The 25,489-nt window shown below is 38.5% G+C and overlaps 1 protein-coding gene across 2 annotated transcripts in view; it reads left to right on the top strand.

The window, feature by feature from the left end:
* efnb3b (ephrin-B3b) overlaps window positions 1–25,489 on the top strand; it is an 84,952-nt gene that overhangs the window by 33,327 nt on the left and 26,136 nt on the right. For both annotated transcript variants that reach the window (XM_084403889.1, XM_084403890.1), the window contains exon 2: window positions 13,875–14,170. In XM_084403889.1, the coding sequence (XP_084260015.1) occupies window positions 13,875–14,170 (296 nt within the window). The remainder of the gene's footprint in view (window positions 1–13,874; window positions 14,171–25,489) is intronic.

The following is a 25,489-nucleotide window of genomic DNA, read 5'->3' as shown; positions in this document are numbered from 1 at the left end:
ATAGCCTCAGCTGTCAATCCCCCCCCCCCCCGACAGGAAGTGCTCTTGAGAACAACCGTTTGAGAGGCTGTTTCTGATTGGCTGGGGGGAGAGAAGAATGTCATAAAGACCCCATGACCCTGTATGAGTTTGAGATGAAAGTTTTTGTGTGCTAAAAAGATGCCCTTCGGCACTGTGGAGGAGATGAGATTCGTATGGTACAGCGCGCGCACACACACACACGTACACACACACGCAGCAGAAACTGGCATGAGGCACATCTTGACAGGATTGGAAGCAGAGGTGTTTGAAGCAGTAGTCAGGCTCATCTGTCTCACCTCTCTCTCTCTCTCTCTCTCTCTCTCTCTCGGGTCTCTAGCTGTTGATTTTTTACCACAGGGCTCCTCAACTTTGGGTCCTTCTGGGACCCCGGTCTGACCGCACTAAACCCACCAGAGAGAGTATACATGGAAGAGATAAAGAGAGGCAGTCAGAGGGAAAAACGGCAAAATGAAAGTGTGTAGAAGGAAGAGTGAGAGAGTGGAATGACTTTCAGATGCTGGGACGGTTGATTTGTGAAGGCGTCGGGCTGTTTTGGGTGTTGGGCCTCAGGGTGTGGAGTAGCAGGCTGTCGTCACTCCACACTGGCCCTGATTCGCCCCGCTCACCACACGGCCCTGGTCAATTCAGAGTAGGACTGCACAATATTGGCAAAAAACTGACACTGCAATTTTTTTTTTTTTTTTTTGCAATATACAGCATATTGCGATATGAAACAGTTTCCCCAGATGATTTGAATATAGCTATATTTAGAAAGAATGATTGATTCTAGAATGATTTTGTAGGGGAGTGAATCTGCAAAGACAATAACAAACAAATTACAATCATAAGGTAAATACAATAGAACAAAGATACAAATGAATTAATAGTGCTTCATGTTTTTCAGGTAAGTCTAACGGTATTCAGGTACAGAAATTCCACAATTAAATGTAAAATAACACTGCATAGTCTTCACTCTATAAACTGAATATGACTAATCTTTGTTAAAGCTGCAAAGGTGATTTTCTCTTTGTATTTTATTGTTTAATTAAATTAATGACTCGGACAGAAGCAGGTTTAATTAGGCTGCTGTCACTTTAAGACCGAATGCACGGATCCAATATAATGATACGCATCCGTTTTCTTTCTCAATTGTTTACATTCATGTAAGTCACAAGCGACTGTGTTTACGAGGATACTCACCAAGACGGGCATTTGACAATTTTGCCTCGAGCACAGATAAGAAAAGAACAGAACTAGCTGTTCACATTTGCATTAGTTCTGAAGTGAGTTGTCTTTTGCGTCTTCTATTGCTAGTGTGGTTTGAAATTGCTTGAATGTTTAAATTAACACGACCTAAAATGATAAACTTTCGCTCTATGATGATTCAAGTTTGCAATCAATCCAAGAATCACGTGCGTTTCGAACCGTGGTGCCTGGTCCATACGGATCAACTACAATACCAGAGGTGTAAAGTCCAGGTTAAGAAAGTAAAAGTCCTGCCGTATGTTTATTCCACCCATGATTTCTGATTTCACTAATTAGTTCTCTCCTGGCCGAAAAACTGTGCTAATTAGCAAATCCAGGTGATTGGAACAAAATACTGAGGAGGACTTTTACTTTCTGAACCTGGACTTTACACTTCTGTACAATACCCATACCCATATACCGCGCACATCGCGACATCGATGCTAAAACGATATATCGTGCAGCCCTAATTCAGAGACTTCCACACATTCAGCGCCCTAATGAAACCGTTTCTTTTTCTTTTTGTATGGTGAGGCACTCTAGAAAAACTTTCGGGTAAATTGTATATCTAAAGAATCTTGTTCCACTATAAAGAACCTTTTGTGGAATGGAAAGATTCCATGGATGTTAAAGGTTCTTCATGGAACCATCAGTGCCAATAAAGAACCTTTATTCTTTTTTCGTATAGCATTGTAGTATTTTTTGCTTCTTAAGCCAGCTGTACGGAGCTTTAAAGATGAATTATTATTATTATTATATTGCTTTTGTTATTTTTGTTGTTACATTATATGTTTTTCAGCATTATCAGCATAGCGGGTTCATGGTCTTTGTGTAAATTAAAGTCAACATGAAACAATAGCGGAGTAGGAGTGCCACTTTCAAATAAGTGAAAAAATAATCATCAATGTAATAATTTTCAAAAAAAATAAATGTAATATTTTTTGTTATTTAATTTTATGCATTTTATAAATTAATAAATAAATCACATTTAAATAAGTTTATCTAAAAATGGACTTACTTTTTAATTACCTATCGTCTATTTTCCCGTAAAAAAATATCTAAAAATCCTTAAAACAGGATTAATTAACTTAAGCAGCTCTGCATAAAACATCAAGACTTGTTTTCTTGAAGTTTTTCCCCCACTAGTGTTTTAATTAGCTTATACTTTAAACAAGTGAAAATATCTGCTTGTAGCATCCGTTTAAGTAAATTTATTTAAATATATTTTCAATATTTTCTCTCAAATCTTTCAAAACACTCCTAAAGAATATGATTGATTTCCAAAAATGTAAATATCTTTTAAGCATTTCCAAATTGCTTTTCTTTCCAAATGATTTTTCATATCCATTTGGTTGTAGTTCAAACTTAGAGACTCGAGTAGATGATTGGATTGGAAAAACAGGACTTCACACCAGAGTGGAGCTAGATGTGAAATTCGAGTTTGCTTAAGCAATAATTAAGCGTGTAGAAGTTGAAAGCCAATAGCACATTGTTTAATGTGTTCCTTGTCTTTTAAGACTCCAAATCTGTTTCTTGTCTCGTTCCAGTTTCCTCCTGTCAGGAATCGTATGCAGTAGCTCATAATCTCTGCACACACACAGAGTCAGGTGAACCTTTGAGTAACAGTTTCCTGGGGCCCGAAGACATCTGAGCCCCATGTTGGGGTGTTTATAGGCCTCATGGATGCTCTGGAGTGTGTGAGGTGGACAGTGGGGCGGTGGCGTCTGACCCAGGACCCCACGGGCCCCTCAGTATGTGGCCCCTCGGTCTACCTCTGACCCCTGGTGACTCGCTCTAATCAGACCGTTACGTTTGAGAGAGTGAGTTTAACCCGGAGCCGTCTCCCTTGAGGAAGGAGTCCACGCACTAATACACACACACAGATTCCATTCATATGCACACATTAAGAGTAACACACACTAATTTCACACAGAATAACACAGGCATTGACACAGAGACCTGTGGTCACACACCAGCTGGACTGAAAGACTCATTTTACCTTCACTTATCCACACCTATGTGTGTGTGTGTGTGTGTGTGTGTGTGTGTTCCTCTGATCCGGCATGAACGCTCACCTCTTTAAACGGCATTATGATTCATTATGCTGTGAATCATATTCATGTGCACATTCAGACTCACACATATGTTAATCTCTCTGAACGGGGGGCTTTGAGAACATACGGCTGCATAAATATACAGGCCTGATCTGAGGATATGAAATACAGACAGCGAGAGAAGGAAAGCATGTGTTCTCTCTTTTCTCTCTCTCTCTGTCAGTCTTGATGGATTTTGATTTCGTTTTTCGTCCAGAAGGAAGGAAGGGGTTGGCCGTTCATTAGCATTTATTTCACGTGTGATTAATGCTAAACTTTCCAGCCTGCTTTCAGAGGGAGTGGAAACGATCACACTGTTGAAAACAAGGATGTTTGAATAAGGAAGACGAGGAGATCCAGCTTCTCTGCTGTCTGGCGAGAAAGCGTACAGCGTGGAGGGATGAGCGATGTAGACCGCCTCCTGTCAGGAAAGGGCATGACGGTAACGGTGACAAGGACAGACTTACCTTCACACACACACACACACACACACACATTCTCTGTTCACCTGCTTTGTGCTTACAGATGCACCAGGTATTGCTTTCCAGTAAAACATCTTTAGATAAAGTCATATTTTGTCTCTATCGACTGAAATAGTATAAACTAAACAAATACTTGTTAAAGTAAAGTAGTCTGTTGTGATTGGTCTACTCTGCTCTGATTGGTCAAACGGTAGTCTGTTGTGATTGGTCTACTCTGCTATGATTGGTCAGACGGTAGTCTGTTGTGATTGGTCTACTCTGCTCTGATTGGTCAAACGGTAGTCTGTTGTGATTGGTCTACTCTGCTCTGATTGGTCAGAATGCCAGTCTGTTGTGATTGGTCTACTCTGCTATGATTGGTCAAACGGTAGTCTGTTGTGATTGATCTACTCAGCTAAGATTGGTCAGACGGTAGTCTGTTGTGATTGGTCTACTCTGCAATGATTGGTCAAACGGTAGTCTGTTGTGACTGGTCTGCTATGCTCTGATTGGTCAGACGGTCCAGTCTGTTGTGATTGGTCTACTCTGCTATGATTGGTCAAACAGTAGTCTGTTGTGATTGATCTACTCAGCTAAGATTGGTCAGACGGTAGTCTGTTGTGATTGGTCTACTCTGCTATGATTGGTCAAACGGTTGTCTGTTGTGACTGGTCTGCTATGCTCTGATTGGTCAGACGGTCCAGTCTGTTGTGATTGGTCTACTATGCTATGATTGGTCAGATGGTTTAGTCTATTGTAATTGGTCCACCGCTTACGTATGTCGGAAACGAAACATCCATTACCATAAGTGCACTTCAGCTTCGGATCTTCCTCAGCACACACAGTGATATGAACAAACTTTTTTTACAGCAAAATGTCATAACTTATCCTTCCAGTAAAAGGTCTGTTCAACAGCCAGTGCATAGAACCAAGTGAATTTTTACTTTTTTGATAATGCGATAATTACGATGAATTTCACTCGGATGTACGTCACAAAACGGAAGAGAAGATCTGATACTACTTCCTTTATACGGCGACCAGTGTCATTTTACTGTAATTGATATGCTGTTATAGTCTTTGTTCTTCACAATCTTAATTTTAAATTTCCAGTAATTTTGTTTTGTTCTTTTTTAAATGTCTATATATTTTTAAGTTTTAGTTTATTTACTTTTATTTACTTATTTACTTCCTGTCTTCCATTTGCATCGTTTTCCCCTCTTAAATCATATCTTATGCAGTTTTGCGTCTGATGTAAAAAAAATTAAAAATATAGGCCTATTTTTTTTTTTTTGCAGTACACTTCCTGTCTTCCATTTGCATCTTTTTCCGGTTTTCCCCTCTTAAATCCTATCTTATGCAGTTTTGCGTCTGATGTAAAAAAAAAATTATAATACTTTTTTTTTTTTTTTTGATTTTTACATTTTTAGTGCAAAACATATGATTTTTTTTTTTTTTTTTGCAGTACACTTCCTGTCTTCCATTTGCATCTTTTTCCGGTTTTCCCCTCTTAAATCATATCTTATGCAGTTTTGCGTCTGATGTAAAAAAAAAAATTATAATACTTTTTTTTATTTTTTTTACATTTTTAGTGCAAAACATGATTTTTTTTTTTTTTTTTGCAGTACACTTCCTGTCTTCCATTTGCATCTTTTTCCAGTTTTCCCCTCCATCAAGCCTCTTTTTCCTTAATGTTAACTTAATTTTTGATCCTTTTCTTTTGTTTCCCTCTGTAATTCTCCTGGCTTTCTCTCTCCTGCCAGGAGCGTCCATATGGAAGCCATTACTCCCGCTGTTCCTCACCACAAACATTCCAGCAGTGCCTCCAGCTCTCTCTTTCTTCACAGCAGCTTCTCGCTCCTTCTCTTTCCTCTCCTCCCCTTTCACCTGTTTTCGTTGTCCTCATTTCCATCATTTTCAGTGTCTGTCTGCGGAGGTCATGTGATAATTGGCCACATGTGATCTGCTCACTGTCAACATCACAGCATATTTACATACTGCCCTTTAGCTGTCGTTAAATATCTGCAAACAATCACATATCCTTTTACACCACGTAATTGTCTGTGGATGTCAGATGATAATCGGCGTAATATGACCTCATTTTTAGTCTCTGCGTGTGCTTTTGTAATCTTTTTTAATGTTGTGTGTGTTGTTTGCACAGAGTTCATTTGAATAGAAAGGAAGATGGTTAAATATTTGTGTGTTCTGATGGGACCGTCGCTGCATTGAGACGGCTGATCTAAACAAACATCCTCCGCGTCGCAAAGGTTCTGTTTTGGTCTGGAATGTTTAGGCAAACCTGGACTCCCGAAAGCCTGTGAGTCTCGGGAGCAGATTCACTGTCGCTCACTGTATAATTCATCAGAAAATGAAGAAGTGAAGACAGTGTAAATAAAAGAGCTGCATTTCATTGCATGTCATTTTAGGCTTGTTCTAACTATCTATCTATATATCCATCCATCCATCCATCCATCCATCCATCCATCTATCATTCTATCCATCCATCTATCATTCTATCGTTCTATCTATCATTCTATCCATCCATCCATCTATCATTCTATCTATTATTCTATCATTCTATCTATTGTTCTATCCATCCATCCATCCATCCATCCATCCATCCATCCATCCATCATCTATCGTTCTATCATCCATCCATCTATCATTCTATCTATCGTTCTATCCATCTATCATTCTATCGTTCTATCATTCTATCCATCCATCATTTTATCTATTGTTCTATCAATCCATCTATCTATTGTTCTATCATTCTATCTATCTATCGTTCTATCCATCCATTTATAGTTCTATCGTTCTATCCATCCATCCATCCATCCATATCATTCTATCTATTGTTCTATCATTCTATCTATCCATCCATCCATCCATCCATCCATCCATCTATCATTCTATCTATCGTTCTATCCATCTATCATTCTATCGTTCTATCATTCTATCCATCCATCATTTTATCTATCGTTCTATCAATCCATCTATCTATTGTTCTATCATTCTATCCATCCATCCATCTATCATTCTATCTATTATTCTATCATTCTATCTATTGTTCTATCCATCCATCCATCCATCCATCCATCATCTATCATTCTATCATCCATCCATCTATCATTCTATCTATCGTTCTATCCATCTATCATTCTATCGTTCTATCATTCTATCCATCCATCATTTTATCTATCGTTCTATCAATCCATCTATCTATTGTTCTATCATTCTATCTATCTATCGTTCTATCCATCCATTTATAGTTCTATCGTTCTATCCATCCATCCATCCATCCATATCATTCTATCTATTGTTCTATCATTCTATCTATCCATCCATCCATCCATCCATCCATCCATTTATAGTTCTGTCATTCTATCCATCCATCTATCATTCTATCCATCCATCTATCACTCTATCCATCCATCTATAATTCTATCGTTCTATCTATCCATCCATTGTTCTCTTCTATCTATCGTTCTTTTTATAATTGTATCCATCTGTCTTGTATAGCTATCAGTCTAGTTCAAGTTTTAAAGTTCATAATACATAGTTATTTTTAATAGCTAGATTCTCTCTCTCTCTCTCTGTGTGTGTTTGGCTGGTCTCCTGGCGGTGTGATAAGAGCTCGTATGTCGAGCTGGTAGGTGTTGTTTAGTCTGCTCACTGGAGACCCAGGACAGGGTTTAAATCGGGCCCTGGAAGCCATGAAGAGAAAAGAGAGAAAGCGAGATGTGAGATTTCCTCTTCCTCTGAGAGGTCTGATACCTGCGGCCCACCGCTGGTCTGCCGGACTCCAGCCGCGACTCCCGCTCCTCCATGCCAACGCTCCTGATGAGATCAATGCACGCTGGGAGCTGAATCAGTTTAGAGAGGTGGAACACAAGCTGAAAATGAAGTGGAAATAGCAGAAGTCAAAAGTCATTCTCACGGCACATCAAAGTGATTGGAACTGAAGGATTTCAGCTGGTGTTCGCTCGAAAGCTTGTTATCACATGTAATCACCAACTAAGATCTAATTCTCAAATCTGGAAAGCTTTTTTTTTTGGCTGGTGGGAAAGAAGTTATTGAGCCTTCATGAGGACATTTGTGGTGGCAAATCTTTAACCATAAGCATTAAACCTCAGCACTAACTGTTCAGTGTTGGTGAGGAGAGTGCTTTATTTGTTTTATTTAATAAAACATGCAATAAACATCCCACAGGCTTACATTGTGCAACAGACAATAATGAGACCTCAGATTATGCCTTGTTTATTGATTGATTGATTTTTATAGTGTATGAAAAAAATCACAGATCCTTACATAATGCAACGAACATGAATAAGACCTAATGCTGCTTTTTTAAAAATGTTTTTATGTATGTATGTATGTATTCATTTTATTACTTTTTTTAAGCTTTTCGCTTGGTGGACGAGCAAATCCCATAATCCCATAGACTCCCATTGACTTTTAATGGGATGTCATATAGACTTGAGCGTTGGCCTCTTTTGACTGCATAGCAACATTATAAAAACCACCCAAAACACTTTTGCAACAGCATAGCAACACTTTGGCAACCGCCACTCATTTTCTTTTTGTTTAAGAGTTTCTCTTATCACTGATTTTACTTGCGATATGTGTTATTAATGTAGACACAGTGCATATTCACGCCAAATCTGTGGATGATGTCCTCATCTAGGGTGTGTTGAAACCTCTGCATTTATCATGAAAAAGATTCTCCAACATCTCTGACATTCCATTTTCACACACACACACACACACACACACACACACACACACACACACACACACACACACACACAAAGGTCCACCTCTCTGCACCTGTGCCCCGAGCTTGTTTTTGGACACAGCTCGAGTTTCTCGAGAGGAATCTTTGTAATGCAAGACTGAGGGACAAGAGGACGGTGGAGGGCTTTATGGGCGAGGGAAGGTGGATTCGGGTGGATTCGGGTGGGGGGGGGGGGGGGGGGGGGGGCTTGGGGGTCAGTGCCGTCGGGGGCGGGACGGGGTGAAACTAACACTCGGATCTTTTCAAGAGCTGTCAGGGTCAGGGAAGGGCGTCGGCAAGTTTGACAAAATGATGTTTCTGCCCTCATAAACGAGGCCGGCGCACACACACTCCTGTCACCTCTGCCCCCCCCTCCATCCCCCCACTCCTTGTTTCAATGTGTGACCATGAATGCCACCTTTGTTCCAGAGCAGGAGAGAAAGGGAGAGAAACCCAGGGTGGGTGGGAGAGAAAGAGAGAGAGAGAGAGCAAAACAGGAATGATGAGTGTTTGGGATGAGAAGGAATGGTTGGAGGAGTGTATTATCATGTTTATATTTAGAGTAAACAGAGATGTCGGTATAATTTCACTTTAATCTGCGCTTTGAAGGCCTGCCCGTGTGTGCGGTTAGCTTTTGTCGAGCTTTGCGAACACAGACGCGCACACAAAAGCCTTTCAGTTGTGTACAAGACTGGTGTTTTCATCCCAGCTTCAATTCCACACTCTCAAACTTGACTTTGCGGCTACATTTTTAAACATGCTCCCTTTTCCTTCAAGTTTTTTCTTTCTTTCTTCAAGCTTGACACACGGGTCAGAAATTCTTTGGCGAGGTTCTGCAAACGTTCTCTAATTATCTGCAGAGTGCTTGCTTAACCCTGAGTTTGCTCATTAGACATTGCCGGCTGACAGTTGTTCAATCACGAAGGCTAATGCGGTCCAGTGCTGAAACATATGTAATTACACAGGCTGTGTGACTGGGTCTGGCGCACACACACACACACACACACACACACACTTTTAAAAGGAGCTTTGATGGATCACGGTTTTTGCGTTGGACTCTTTATTTCAGTTTATTTTTATAAAAAAAAAAATCAAATCCAGAATGCTTCCACTATAATAAAAAAAGGTAAAGTCTATATGCAACTATTCTGGAACAATACCACTAGGCTAGATAGTGTGCAAACAAATACATGAATGCTTTGTCAATGCATTTCAAAACGTACTTATTATTATTCAGGTAGCTTAAAAATATAAGACTTTAAAGTCTGCATTAAATGAAAATGCACAATTTTTTTAATGCTTCTTATTGATCCAATTGTGAACAATTCATCCGTGCATATACTTCTTTCTTTTTTTTTACCTTATAACAGCGCTCCAGTGAAACGACAGACATATGCCGGACTTCTCCAATCATTTGTCTGCATTAACCCCCGTCCCTTTCTTACAATCGACTGCAACCTCAAATTCAGATCTGCATCCAGCCACTCAACAACAGATGGATAGAGCAAAGTCCTGCCCTACTGTTTTCTTTTTTCTTTTGTGATAATCTGTTACACCTGGTCTACGTCTACATTAATCTGGACACATTTGAAAACGGCATTTTTGTTTCAAACTGCTCTCTGTCCACATAAGCATTTTACAAAGTTTCTCATCCACAGTGAAACATCAGAAAATGCTAAACTCACCTTCTGCGCACGCGTAAGACAAGCTCAGCGTTCACATTGGCATTTTAACACCGAACCTAAAGGAATAGGGATACGTTCACAACCTGATTGGTCGGCTTTTATTACGTATATTTCGTGACTTACCGAACATCCAAAACAATGCTATGTGCCGTGGATAAATGCGCTCGTTGTGTGTGCGTAGCCTAAATATGATGGTATTTTGACCAGCTGTGAACTCGTGAAGAGTTTATATAATGTGTAAAGGAGTCAAAACAGCAACAGGAATCCCTCCGTCTCACACACACACACACACACACACACACACACACAGATCTGCTGCAAAGAGACACGGTTCTGATGCCTGTACTGCACTGTGATGGGCAACATCACGACTATAATGAGAAAAACAGCTGTGCTTGAGCATTCTGTCCGCATCTTGTGACATCATGTCCTGTTTTTGGTTCGTTTACGTGTCTTTGGTCCGTGTTGCGTTCATATTTCAGTCGAACTGCACCGGAATTCGTTTGAAAGCGGACTGAGACTCATCTTTTCTGCGTCTCGGTCCGCTTGTTTGGTGCACCAGGGTTCAGATATCAGCGTTCACACTTATTCAAATGAACCGCACTAACAGAGAAATCGCACCAGAGTTCGTTTTAATCCAACCAAACACGACAAGTGTGAACACACCCTAAGACAGTTCGCTTCGATCTGTCTCAATACCACTTAAGCAAGGTAAAAACAGTAGAACGTGGACTCGCTTCTCGGATTGTAATGTGAGTGATCTAGCTTTTTTTGCAGTGTGTACTTGAGTGTTTGCTAGCAGTGAGTGTGAGTTTGACTGAACGCTGTTCTGTCACGCTGACACTGAGGGCGTGAGAGGGAGGGAAAGAGAGAGAAGGTGTGAATGTGGTGATAAAGGACAGTATTCTTCTACTGTGTGTCTGGGTCTCAGCAGAGAGTTCAGTGGTTAAAGCAGACCAGCGTGACCATGTCAACAGGACTGAGCGAGCGGCTTGCTTGCTTTCTTCTCTCTCTCTGTCCACCTGTTTTTCCCTTCCTCATTGTTCGTCTCTGTTTACTCTTTTCCTCTCGGTTTCGTAAGCTGTTTTATCTTTCATTCAACCCTTTCATTCTCTCCTCTGATCCGCAACACCTCTCTCCCTCTCTCTCTCTCTCTCTCTCTCTCTCTCTCTCAGTCTGTCTCTGTTCTGTCTATTCTTCAAATCAAGTCTACTGTGACGGTGTCTATACGATAAACTGACATATATCTACCTATGCAAAAAAATGTCCTTTGCATCTGGAGGATGTTTTGGTACTTTTGTTCATCGGTTTTTCCGGTGTGTGTGTGTATTGTCTACCTGAAAAACAAAACAACAACTTAGCAACGGTATGTCTGTGTTTTGTTTTGGGTTGAAGGACGTTAAAGAAAAGATATTAACTTAAACACTGAACATTAAAATACACCGTTTTTAAAGTATAACCGCAAGACTTTTATACGTGGACTGACAGGACAACTATCATATTTCTCTCGCTCTCTATTTTTACTGAAGCTTTTTAGCACTAATGCAACCTAATGAAGTGCAAAGGCGGCACATTATGTGTGTAACTGATGCTTTATCTGTGTGTTTTAACATTAGTTTTGCTGTTGAGAATGATGGCAAATGTAGTTTGATTTGACAAGTATGTCTCCTCATAAACAAGCTGAATGCATTTAGCACACAAAATGTGTATAAATGCATATATTTAGCTGCCAACAATTGATGATAATGATTGTGATCAATTGCAATTTGCTTCCATCGCGATTCTCTAAAATGACACGTCATGACAGCTCTAAAAGCCTGAGCTTTAAAGAAAAAATGAGTTTCCCACTAGTAATTTTGACTTGATGTTCATGTCAACTAGTAAATGTGATCATTCTGACTTGAATTAAATGCACTGTAAGGGCCGTTTACAACAAACTGAAAGGAAACACACAAGAATTACACTGCTAATGCATAACCTGGAGTTCATCCGCATAGAAAAGGCATTTAGTCAACTTTTTACTGAATAATTCATGTAAGTGAATACGACCCTCAAATTTCTGTTTTTAAAACCCTCTGGATCGCTGGCCTGATTTTTCAACATTGATAACAAGAAATGTTTCTTGAGCAGCAAATCATCATGTTAGAGTGATTTCTGAAGGATCATGTGACACTGAAGACTGGAGTAATGATGCTGAATAAATAAACTGTATTTTTGATCAAATAAATGGGTGAGCATTTCAGAAACATTAACAAAATCTTACAAAACTCAAACTTTTGACCTTTTGTGTAATTTGTTACTGTAATTTGTTACTGTCAAACACAGTAACAAATTAGACAGAGAAAAGAACAAATAGACAAAGCCCACTATTTTCTATGCCACAGATACTAAAGTTGTGTTGAACCCAAGAACATTCCTTTAAAGTCACGTGTGTGTGTTTGTGTGTGTGTGTGTGTGTGTGTGTGTGTGTGTGTGTGGGGCTATCGGTCAGTCTAATTGTAGTACGTGAAGTGTGTGTTGAGTGTCTGCTCTCTCCACTGTAAGAGCTACTGATAACCTTGCTAACCTGTGTGACAAGGACAGGAAACTCTTCTCCCATAGGAATGCCACACACACACACACACACACAAAAGCCTTTTTTTACGATTTCACACACTCTTCTTTTGTTTCTTAAAAGAAAGAGTGACTAGCTTTAATAAACATGCCCTGGGTCAGCATGCTATGGTAATGTATGGTGATTTGTAAATGGATCCACCCGTCATTACGTAAAAGTATCTTCGCATTTCTTTTCACATGTAAACATGAAGCCCATAAAAAAAAAAGTCCAACTGCCCTAATTTGTTTACATGTAAATAGCCGTTGGTGTGGCTGACTGTTCAGAGATGATGATAAAATGCTAATTAGCGTCTGCGAGTCGTTTAGTCATTTGTTTTCAAAGAAGGAATTCAAAGGAAACTCCCAGAGATTCCGAAACAGCCAAATTACCCTGGAAATTGGAAGATAGACGAGTCCTTTTGCTGTGTTTATAAAAAAAAAAACTATTATTTTATATTTTACATCACACCATCTTTGAATTGTTGTTTTAGACTATTTTGATGGTATTCATCTTTTAAATTTGTATTATTATAATTTTAATTAATTAGTGTAACACTTTATTTAAGGTGACGTAGCTACACATTATGTACTCACGATAGTAAAAACAGTAAATTATGCATAATTACAAGCAACTAACCCTATGCATAACTCTATAGCAAGTACATGTGGTTAATAAATATTACTTAGTACTTATAGGAGTACGTACAATGCAACTAAGCCACCTTTAAATAAAGTATAACCTTAATTATTCATTATTAATTTTGTTTTTAGCCATGCCACATTTTGGTAACACTTTATTTTAATGTGACCTTACATGCATTTACTATAGTAATAACTAGAAAGTATGCAAATCCTACCCTAACCCTATACATGTAGTTAATTAATATTACTCAGCACTTAAATGCATAATTACACTGTAACAAGGACATTAAATTAAAGTGTAACCCATATTTTAAGGATGTGCCATTAAATTCTCCCTCTTTCCCTCTCTGTCCTCCCGCAGGTTCAGTGATGATAAGGGTTATGTCCTGTACCCTCAGATCGGGGATCGTCTGGACCTCATTTGCCCCGGGTCTGAGCCGCCCGGCCCCCGCTCCCCTGCCGAGTACGAGTTCTACAAACTGTACCTGGTGTCGTCCCGGGACCAGGCCGACAGGTGTGAAGTGACCGGAGCCCCAAACCTGCTTCTCACCTGCGACAAGCCCAACAGTGACATGCGGTTCACCATCAAGTTTCAGGAGTACTCGCCTAACCTGTGGGGCCACGAATTCAAAACCAATCAGGACTACTTCATCATCGGTGAGTGGGCGCATGTTAGTGGTCTGACACCACTTTTAGTTGTAGAAAAGATCTTTAGTTTGGAAGAAGCTCGCACTTCGCGTGTTCATTCAGCACCCGCCCTTGTTTATTGTTTTAATCAGTGTTAGAACAGATGGCATGATGGCATTTCATCACTGCGTTTATTTTGATTTGTTTTTAGTTCAGGCCTAGTGGGCTTTTCAACGAAGCCACAATCTTCTGCTGGGATTCGGCTGATTGTGACTTTATCGAGTGGAAGCATCTCGCGTCGGGTCGTGTTACTGGGGGTTGTTTTTGAAACAGTGCACGGTAGCGTTGAGGGAACGAGGCCAGCGCAAACGGAAGCCCGGCGATATCAACATTTCAGAAAATAGATTTGACACAGGAAAGCGATGCCCCAACACGCTCAGACCCAAAACACACGCAATGACCATGTTTTTAAAATCTGTTCTTCCCACAGTCATTGAAAACCTGGAAATGGAAGGGAATTTTAAACGATTTTCCAGTCTGGCATAGTCAAGTCAAGTCAAGTCACCTGTATTTCTATAGGCGCTTTATACAATACAGATTCTTTCAAAGCAGCTTTACAGAGATAACATGGAAATGATGCATTTCGTTCAGCTGAAGTCAGTTCAGTGTTGATTCAGTTCCATTGTGAAGATCATCAATTTATAAAGCATGGGAGTGTGATGCAAAAAGTTATGGAAAATTCATAGAACTTTAGTTTGGTGTTCCCCAATGGTGTCCCAACACACTCAAATGCAGGAGTTTTTGACACATTTGTACACCGAAACGGCATTTGCAACCAACAATTTTGATTCTATAACCTCATATCATTCCAAAAAGGATATTCAACTGGAAAAAAATGTAAGACTGGGCTCAATGTTTCTGCCAGGAAATGATTGGATCATGAAATTGGATGTTAGTACGCCCCTGGTGTGTTTGAATGAATCACGCAGAATAAAACCATGTGTACTAACAAAGTAAAGTCAATTTTTTTTTAACACACATTACTGTTCAAAAGTTTGGAGTCAGTAAGATTTTTGTAAATGTTTTTGAAAGAAGTCTTTTATGCTCACAATATTGTGAATATACGTACGTTTTAATATATTTTAAAATGTAGTTTATTCCTCTGATGACAAATCTGAATTTTCAGTCTTCAGTGTCACATGATCCTTCAGAAATCACTCTGATATGATGATTTGACGCTCATTTCTATTATTATCAATGTTGAGAACGGCTGTGCAGCTTCATGTTTTTGTGGAAACCGTAATGCATTTGTTAGACAAAGATCAAAAGAATGACATTTATTTGAAATAGAAATCTTTTATAACATTAGAAATGTATTTACTGTCAATTTTGATCAATTTAAAGGTAACACTTTACAATAAGGTTCTATTAGTATTAGTAATTAGTAATGCACTAACTTATTAGTATAACGTATAGTACTTATTAATCTTTGTTAACATTCATTGATAAAAATACAACTGTTCAATGTTAGTTCATGTCCATTAAATAATATAAACAGATACAGCTTTTTGATTTTAATCATGTATTAGTAAATGTTGCAAATATCATTAACTGATATTAATAAATGCTTTAGAAATATTTTTCATTGTTAGTTTATGTTAACTAATGAAGTTAACTAATGTTAACAAATGAAACCATAAAGTGTTACCATTTTAATTTATCCTTACTGAATAAACGTAATATTTTTCTTTAAAACAAAAATCTTACTGACCTCAAACATTTGAACGGTAATCTATTTCTTTAATATATATTAATTCCAAGTACCTGATGTATAGAAATCTGTCCCAGCAATTTCTATAATATGATTTTTTTTTAAATAATCATAAAAAGTCATGGAATTTGATTGGCTAAAAAAGTGTGTGAGCCCTTTATTCCCATAAAGAAAAATAATGAAAGCGAGAGAGTGATAGAAGGGTTGAAATAAACGAATAAATAAATAAATAATGGAAGAGAGTTGATGGCTTTATAGATGTGTCAGGTTTTCCTTCGCCACGTCAGCTGTCAGTCAAGTTGCATTAACACTTTTAAAACCGCATTATGAGTTGAGCAGCATTTCAAATACGGGAGGTAATAAATAGTCGGTGCTCAGGAGCCTGAGGTGATATTTTTGTGTGTCTTTTTATGACATGTGCAAAGTATGTGTGAAGGTGTGTTGTCTAATTTTAGCGGTTACGGGTCTCGCAGACACTGTGTCTCTGCGATAAGAATCAAGCTCTTTCCACCGGCTCCATAATGGACAAACAAGTGTGAGTTTTCTGGTGTGTGGACGCCAGGCAGAATTCAGGGCTCTTCTGTGTTCCGTTAAGCCTTAACGTAGGTGTCAATGACACACACACACACACACACACACACACACACGCGCTGCAGGCTTTATCATTGCTCCAACAGGCCCGACGAATCGATCGACTGACTGTGCCAGTCTATGAGTCCTCAAATGCAAGGTCGGAGGTGCACACACACACACACACACACACACACACACACACTCACTCAAGATGGAGAAAGAGGGAGAGAAACCATCAAACCAATGTCCACACGGAAAAAAGGCGAAAAGTGATTTTAAGGGTCATTGAACATTTAATTTAGTGTTTATGTGTGTGCGAACGTGCTAAAAATAGTTGTGTGTGCATCTGTCATGACCGGTTGATGCTCTATTTTACGACAGAGTGCACATTTGATGGCTTCTGACATATCATGCGCATATGTGTGTGTGTGTGTGTGTGTAAGGGTATGTGTACATTAGAGATTTGGACCTCAGGGAGAATGGTATTAATTAACCTACCTTAACATGCGCTAATTTATGCAGCCTAGCTCAAATGAGCTGGAACAGAATGATTCATGAGAGAGAGAGAGAGAGAGAGAGAGAGAGAGAGTGTGTGTGTGTGTTTATGTGGAAGAGAGCATTGACAGGTCATTATGGCTGCTCCAATCTCGTTGTCTAATTATCACATGGGTCATGAAGACGCCCTTAGGTCACTAATAACAGTGTTTACACACATACACTTAAAGAGATAGTTCACCCCAAAATGAAAATGATCATCATTTGTAAAGCAATTGTCATTGTTTATTCACCCGTATGACTTCCTGCACTGTACAGGACAGACAGTCTGCGTTATATCTGCAGTGCTATATTATTCATATACTGTACTGTAGTTTTAATCAAGTAAGTTTAGTCATCTTATTTCGTCAGTTTTAATCAAGTGTTTCTCTTTAGTTTTAGTTTGTCATTTTAGACCTATTTTATTTCAGTTATTTGCCAAAATTCCAATTTTCTAACTTTTTACATCTAATAGTTATATTTTTGTTTATTTCAGATTTATTTCAAATAATGAAAATAAAGAAATTGTTTTAGTATTTAGTTTATGAATGCCAACACTGCATATCGCCCGATATTAGCCCAGTTTTTGTTTATTTTTTATCTGTATTGGCCAGTATTTGAAATATGTTTAAAGCTAATTTTAATAACACCGTTAAATGTAATCTTTAGCACATCTCAAAATGAATATCTGTCTTACTTTCCATCATAATATTGTGATGCATTGTTAAAACTTGATTTTTATTTTGGTTGTCTATTTATTTATTGGTAACACTTTACAATAAGGTTTCATTAGTTAACTACATTAGTTAACATGAACTAACAACGAACTGCACTTCTACAGCATTTAGTAATCTTTTCTTATGGTAATTTCTGGATTTACTAATACATTATTAAAATCAAAAGTTGTATTATTTGTTAACATGCACTGTGAAGTAACATGAACAATGAACAGCTGTATTTTTTATTAAATAACATTAGCAAAGTTTAATAAATACAGTAACAAATGTATTGCTCATGGTTAGTTAATACATTAACTAATGTTTGCAAATGAAACCTTTTTGTAAAGTGTTTCTTTTTTTTTTAACACAAAATAGTACATATTTCTAATATCAGTCATTTACTGGTTATTGGACATAACATGAAACATGAATCGGTTATAATATCCGAGTATTTGTAGAGTGAAAGCAGCACACAAGCAAAACGCACTCGTTTTTATGGTACTTTCTGGTCCATTGCCATTTGACAGCTCTTATTCTTACTGTATGATTTTGTTGTAAAACATATTTTGTGTTCCATTTAAAAAAAGAAAAAAAGTCATTCAGGTTTGGAAGGACATGAGTACGAGTAAATGATGACACAATTTTCATCGTTGGCCTAGCTATTCCTTTAAAGCATGATTTTCTTTGCTCTGCAGTCATCCCAGTATCTATCTTACAGCAGAGTATCTTGTAAACACACACACACACACACACACACACACACACACATGTTGCTGTCAGTCAGCGTGAGGGATTTGGGGTACCTGACTGAGGAGCAGCTCTGGGCTTCTTATCGGCGTGCCATTGCTGTGGCAGCGGACACAGACAGATGGCTAACTGTCACTCAAACCCAGACAAGACAACTCAAGAGGAAAAGAGGATGAGAGAGGGAGGTGGGAGAGGAAGAGAGAACAAGATGGACAGACGGGTTTACCGGGCTTCTCCACTGAACAGCAGCTCAGACACACACACACACACACACACACACACACACGCACGCAGATGCTGAAATTCTCCGCGCGATTATTTTACGTGTTTCGTGGTGCCGTATTGTTTTGATCCGTATAAATTGCTTTCTTTTATGGCGACCGTTTTAAGATTTGAGTGAGCAGAAAAACAACAGAGGGACAGAAATAGAAGGAGGGAAAGAGAAGAAAACAGAAACAGAAGAAGAGGCGGTCGAAGAGCAAAGGGAGCGGGGGATTTAGAGAGATCTATATTTGATGCATATTTGAACGTTTTAAAGCCCCCAGACCGAAGTTTTCCCTTCTTACTGAGACAAAAGCTAACCACAAACACCAGGGAGGAGAGAAAGGTAAATGAGAGTGTGTGTGTGTGTGTGTGTGTGAGAGAGAGCGAGAGAGAGAGAGCTTTTTTACACTTAAATTCCCAGCAGCCTGTGTGTTCTGCCAGCGGTTTTTGCCTGAGTTGTTTTTATCAGTGCACATCTGGCCCCTGCGATCCAATTGGATCAGAAGAGACTCATTTAGCAGCTTTAGCCAATCAGAACATTTTGGTGCAGACCGATGAGCACAACCATTCCTGAGCGATGACAGTGATCAGAATAACAATGGCTGTAAGGATTCGAGGAATCTCTCTCTCACACACACACACACAACACACACACACACACACACACACACACACACACACACACACACACACACACACACACACACACACACACACACACACACACATAGATACAGATGAACATGTGAGCCATATTGATCGACCCTGACAGAATGACTGATCAAATCATGCTGAACAGAAGCTTGTGACACACTTACACTGAGATGAATGGCACTTGAAAATGTGTTTATACGTCAGGATTTGCCTTCACCGTGACGAACAAATGTCACAAGGCTTTTAAAACCCCAAATCACCTACATGTACAGCAGAAACCACCAGAGATTAAATTCCGATTCAGTTTGATTCTGATTCATTTGGGCACATTGGCCGTCTTTAGCACTAACTGATCTGTGCATATCAAATTTAACTAGCATTTCTTTTGTACAACAGTTTCCATAACAATGTGTAAAATAAGTTTAACAAATATAAACACAAATGATAATTTCAGTTATGAACTCACATGAAAGAGTATAAGTTTAGTGTACGTTTATGAGTCTTTTAGGATGATTCATTTAAAAGAACGTCTCATAAGAGTCATTTGTTCGTGAGTGGAACTATTTTGGTTTTTGATTCAGTTAAAAGAACTGGTTCATATGAGTCAATTGTGAATTCGACTAGTAGCGTCGTATGCTTTTGATTCACTAAAAGAATCGGCTCTTAAGAGTCAGTTGTGTTACTACGGAGGCCTGTGAGGACATCTTAATCGAAAGACGGGGTTTCTTACATTATTTGCTGGCTTTTTATCTTATCACTTATAATTTGGACTGTAAACTAAGGTCAAATATGACTTCTTTTGCTGTTGGGCTGTTGATTCTGTGTCACCGTTGAAAAGCTGTACAGAAAAAACTGACAGAGTAAAAAAGATTGATCTTGGGATTTTAAGAGGCGGTATCGATGTTGCTCAAATGAAGTTTGTGGTTAATCTGAAAATCAATTTTTACCCAGCTCTCGCGCATTCTGCGGGACAGAAGGAAGAAAGAAGGTTTGGGAAAGAAAAGTGAAGGAGTCTGTTTGCGGAGTGTGAGTAAGTGAATGTGACAGTTCGCCTCACCAATTTAGGTCAAGAATCAGAACAGTGCAGTGTATGTTTCTATGGGTGTACAGGTCTGCCTATACTTGTCAGGGGAACTTTATCTGAAAATAGTGCAGCATGGCCAAAACCAACCTGTGAAGTCGTCTTAAAGGGACAGTTCACCTAAACAAGAAAATTATGTAAGTTTACTCATCCTCGTGTCCTAAACTTGCGGGACAAAAATGAAGATATTTTGGTAACGCTTTCTAATTTGTTAACATGAACTAACAATGAACAATACTGCTAAAGCATTTAAAAATCTTAGTTTCCCCCTGTGGTGACAATCAAGCTTTCAATGTTGTTTATATGTCTATGTGGTGTTTTTAATATGCTTTAACTCAAATTATTGGCACAAGTTTTGTGCAAATTCATAAGTCGACACCATTGCTGAGTATTTTCTCCTTAAAACTGCCGTGAACCAAAGACAGTCTCAAAAACACAGTTTGAAATCGCTGGTGTTTCTGACTTCACAAACTACCTTGTAGCCAATCAGATCAACGTGTGATCGTCAACGAGTGGATCTCTGAGCTGGTGTGAGTGAGTGGAGGCGGGGCTCATTTGCATATTCATAGAACCGCATATACTAAATGAGACAAGAGTGTAGAGTTGCATTCAAGCTTTTTTAAGGCATGAAGGATATTTTTTTCAAGGAAAAAAAGTTAAAATATGTAATTTTGGTGATCACAAATGAGTTTTAAGGGATAAAATGATTGACTGAAGGGGGACTTTAATGTTAATTTCAACATTTAGTAATACATTATTAACATCAAAAGTTGTATCTGTAATATTATTTAATGCACCTGAACTAGCAAACACTTGTATTTTATTAACTAACATCAACAAAGATTAATGCAACACATGTATTACTCATTGTTAGTTAATGTTAGTTAATCCATATTGTAAATTGTTACCATTTAACAGTTTTTTTTTTTTTGTTAATTCAAAGAAAGTCACTGCTCAGCGTTTCTGTTTTTGTGTGTATTCTGCAGTTCAAAAAGTTATAAAGGTTTGGAAAGTAAAGTAGGAAAATAATGACAAATTGAATTAAAAATTAGCATAAATTATTCCTTTCACATTTTGCTTATGTGTTTTTTCAATTTACTATTTACAGATTTGTGTGAGGGTTAGGATAGGTTTAGCAAATATCATCACTTCTGTGTAAAATCTGTGAGATATAGTGAAACCAATGTGTGTGTGTGCGTGTGTGTTTATGTGTGTGGATGGATGGATGGATGGATGGATTGAACAGATACTCCCCAAAGGTCACACAGAAAAAACCCACACTAATTGGATTCCAACTAGTTAACATTGTGTGATTAATTTAACCTCACACACACACACACACACACACACACACACACACACACACACACACACACACACACACACACACACACACACACACACACACACACACACACACACACACACTCTCACTCTATGCAGTAGCAGACAAAGCCAGCATTGTGCCTCATTCTGCTGAGGAACCACTTGTGGAGGGATGTGTTTCCCGGGAACAGGGGGTCCGCTTATCCAGCGCTCACCATGCCATTGACCCTTGACATCGCCTCACTGGGCCGAATGCAGAAACACGACGACATGGCCGCAATTTAGTGTGCGAGATCACGCAAACATGACCCGTTAATAGCAATAATGAACAGAGACACACACATGCACACAGCTGTGTGTGTGAAACACAATAACCACACACACATGCACAAATCACACAGAAGCTCATGTTGTAATTCTCCCTAGATCATCTTCATAGATCATGTATTCATCAACCACACACTCGCATGGCAAACACACTTTCTGGGGAAACAGACTTTAGGCAGAGAGGATGTTTACTGTGTGTGGAGGGAGATTAAAGAGTTGGGCTGGGATTGGGGTTGACCAGCTGTCCATGAGAGAAACAGATAGAGAGAGAGAAAGAGTGAAGAGTGTTTGCTACTGAACAAGCGGGCAAGGAATTGAACAATTCTGGTTCAGATTCTGAAGTCTTTTTAATTCCGGGTGAATATTCACTGTAAAATCATAATGGAACCTATTTACTCTCTTAAAACACATTCCTGATCTTACTGGGAATTAATTTGCAGATGTTATTCCAAAAAAAATAATAAAATGTATCTTCGTAATCTTTTATTAAAATGTATTAACTTGCTCAGCTTTGAAATGACTCTCATCCCCCCCCCCCCCTCCCTCCCATTATCCTGATTATTTTTATTAATACATTACCACTAATCAAAATGATTTAATAATATTTTTTAAGGATGCATTAAATTGATCAAAAGTTTAAACTTTCTAAATAAAATAAAAAATCCTGAAAATATTAAACAGCACAACCGTTTTCATCATTGATAATAATAAGAAATGTTTATTAAGCAGCAAATCAGCATATTATAATCATTTCTGACGGATCATGTGACACTAAATACTGGAGTAAAGCCTTGAAAACAATAAATTATATTGAAAATATATTAATATAGATTTTTTTTTTAACTTTTTTTTTATCAAATAAATGCATCATTGGTGAACATAAGAGACTTCTTTCAAAAACATTTTTCAAAAATCATACCAGCCGCAAAATCTCTTATTCTAATCACCTGATTCTGTTCACAATTTCTGGCTGTACAGGTGAATTATTCAGTTTTGCATATGGAAATTCTTAACTCTTATGCAAGTCAGATTATTTCCTGTTAGTGAATACATGAACAATTCTTTTAGTACTGATTCGTGAGTCTATTTAACTGATTCAATAAAAAGAACCGAGAGTCATTTGTTGTGAATCAGACTAGACCGACTGTGCTGTATTTTTGTTGTGTGCAACTGAGTGCAATGCAATACAAAGATGCGCTGCCTGTTCATCATCTTTGTTCTATACGTTTATTTTCTTAATTCCCAACACTAACTCAGACTCAGTCCCCTCTGTGGACGCATTAATCTCACCGTTCATTTGGCTCTCTCTTCTCTGCTCTCATTTGTTGTTCCATCTCCTTCCAGATCTTCATCCACTCATCTGTCCCTGGGATAAATCTTTTAATCTTAGTTTATTTATTTTCTTTTAAGCTAGTGTATCTTACCAGCAAAGTAGTTTCTTCCCCTTATCTGACCTCTTCTGTCGTCTTTCTTGCTTCCCCGTTTTGGCCCCCATTTTTCTTTTTGGCAGATTTCTCATTCTGCTGTTCTTGATGCCAAAGCCATAATTCACCAAGCGCTCTGGCTGGCGTGCCAAGATTTTAATAATCGTTAAAAATGCAAAACCGCACAGGCATTTTGGAGTGTGTGTGTGTGTAGCAGTCGCCTCTAAAGTGCATATGAGCATTTTGAGCTAAGATCACCACCTCAGTCATAGCAGAGTCAGAGATCCCTGTTAACATTACACACGTCTACACTGAGAGCAATTGATGTGACACATTTCATTTTGGCCCTGTTTACACCTGGTATTAAGATGCGTTTTGGTCGATCGGATCACAAGTAGACGAGGGACACACATTCCCGTTTACATCTGGTGTTTTAATCCGACTCTTTTGTCCACTTTCAACCACTTCTGTCCTGATTTCTTCAAGAGGAGGGTCCATGAGTGGGAAAATGAATGGGCTTTTTCAGATCTTTCAATCTAATGGACAAAAATAAGCTTGTGCAATTTACACATATACACGACTGGAGATGACGGAAAAACACACGGAGAGCAGCAGCTTTAGTTTCTGTTCTGACAGCCGCAAGACCAGCCGAACGCTGTGAGTGTGTGTTAGAAACCAGGAATGATGAGAGAACATTGTGCTTAGGTACGTTTTTCATCTTCAAACCAAACTTGGGTCTCCAGCCAAAGTTTAAACGGAAACACTTATACAATACGGGTGCACTAATATGCATTAATTCATGCTTAACTAATGCACAGATAATCATGTGTTAGTGCATGACTCATGAAGAACTAAACCATCAATTAACGATTACTGCATCAGCAACTAATAAAGATTCTATATGGTTAATATGTTAAGTAATATATGAATTCTTATTAATTGAATGTGTCATAATGTATTCATTTCTTTATACCATATTTTATTAACTAAAAGTGTAAATTAATGCGTTAATTACCACAATTGGTCAAAGCAATGTACTTCAACTTCCAGTTGTCTGCTTTAATTAATCATTAACTAATGATTTGCAAATGTATCATTATGTTATGACTTTACTTGTTGAGGCACATGACTATTAATAACAATACATATATTATAGGTGGGGTATGTGATTTTCTTTTTTTGTCCATTTTTTTAAAATCACTTGAAATCCTATTCCTAACCCACTTACAGCCATTGAGTAAATTAAGCAATTTAATCATCTGTGGAACGGGCAGGACTCGAAAAACTCCAGCCAATCATTTCCAAGACCACCAAGAAACATTGGACAGTAAGTGCGTCAATCAAACGGTCGTACCATCCCCCCCTCCTTCTCATGCGCCTGACTCTTCAAATGGGTGGAGTCAGGGCCAGCATTGGAGGAAAGAAGGTAGGACCATTTGAGTTGTGTATTTTCAAAATCTGCCGGCCATTTGCAAATCCCATACCCTACCCTTAATCTATCAATCATATAGAATCTTTATTAGTTGCTGATGCAGTAATCATTAATTGATGGTTTAGTTCTTCATGAGTCATACACTAACACATGATTATCTGTGCATTAGTTAAGCATGAATTTGTGCATATTAGTGCACCCGTATTGTAAAGTGTTACCGTTTAAACCCCGTCTGACCAGCGCTTCTCATAATGTTACGCATTAGTTCAGTAGACGGAGAGTAGACGGTCTTTTGTGGCTGTTTGAACACATTCGATCACATAAGCGTTTACACTACGAAAAGCAATCCGGTTGAATGTGTTTTTGACTCCCTTTGGAAGTGGTGGAAAGTGGACAAGCTCAAAACGTCTTAGACCCCGTTTACACCTGTACTTAGTGTCGTCCACTTGTGGTCCGATCGACCAAAACTCATCTTTATAACACGGCCTTAGATCAAC

The sequence above is a fragment of the Rutilus rutilus genome (assembly GCF_951802725.1).
Source record: "Rutilus rutilus genome assembly, chromosome: 3".
Classification (NCBI taxonomy): Eukaryota; Metazoa; Chordata; class Actinopteri; order Cypriniformes; family Leuciscidae; genus Rutilus; species Rutilus rutilus.
The sequence above is the reverse complement of the archived record's forward strand: the minus strand, read 5'-3'. Positions and strand labels throughout refer to the sequence as shown.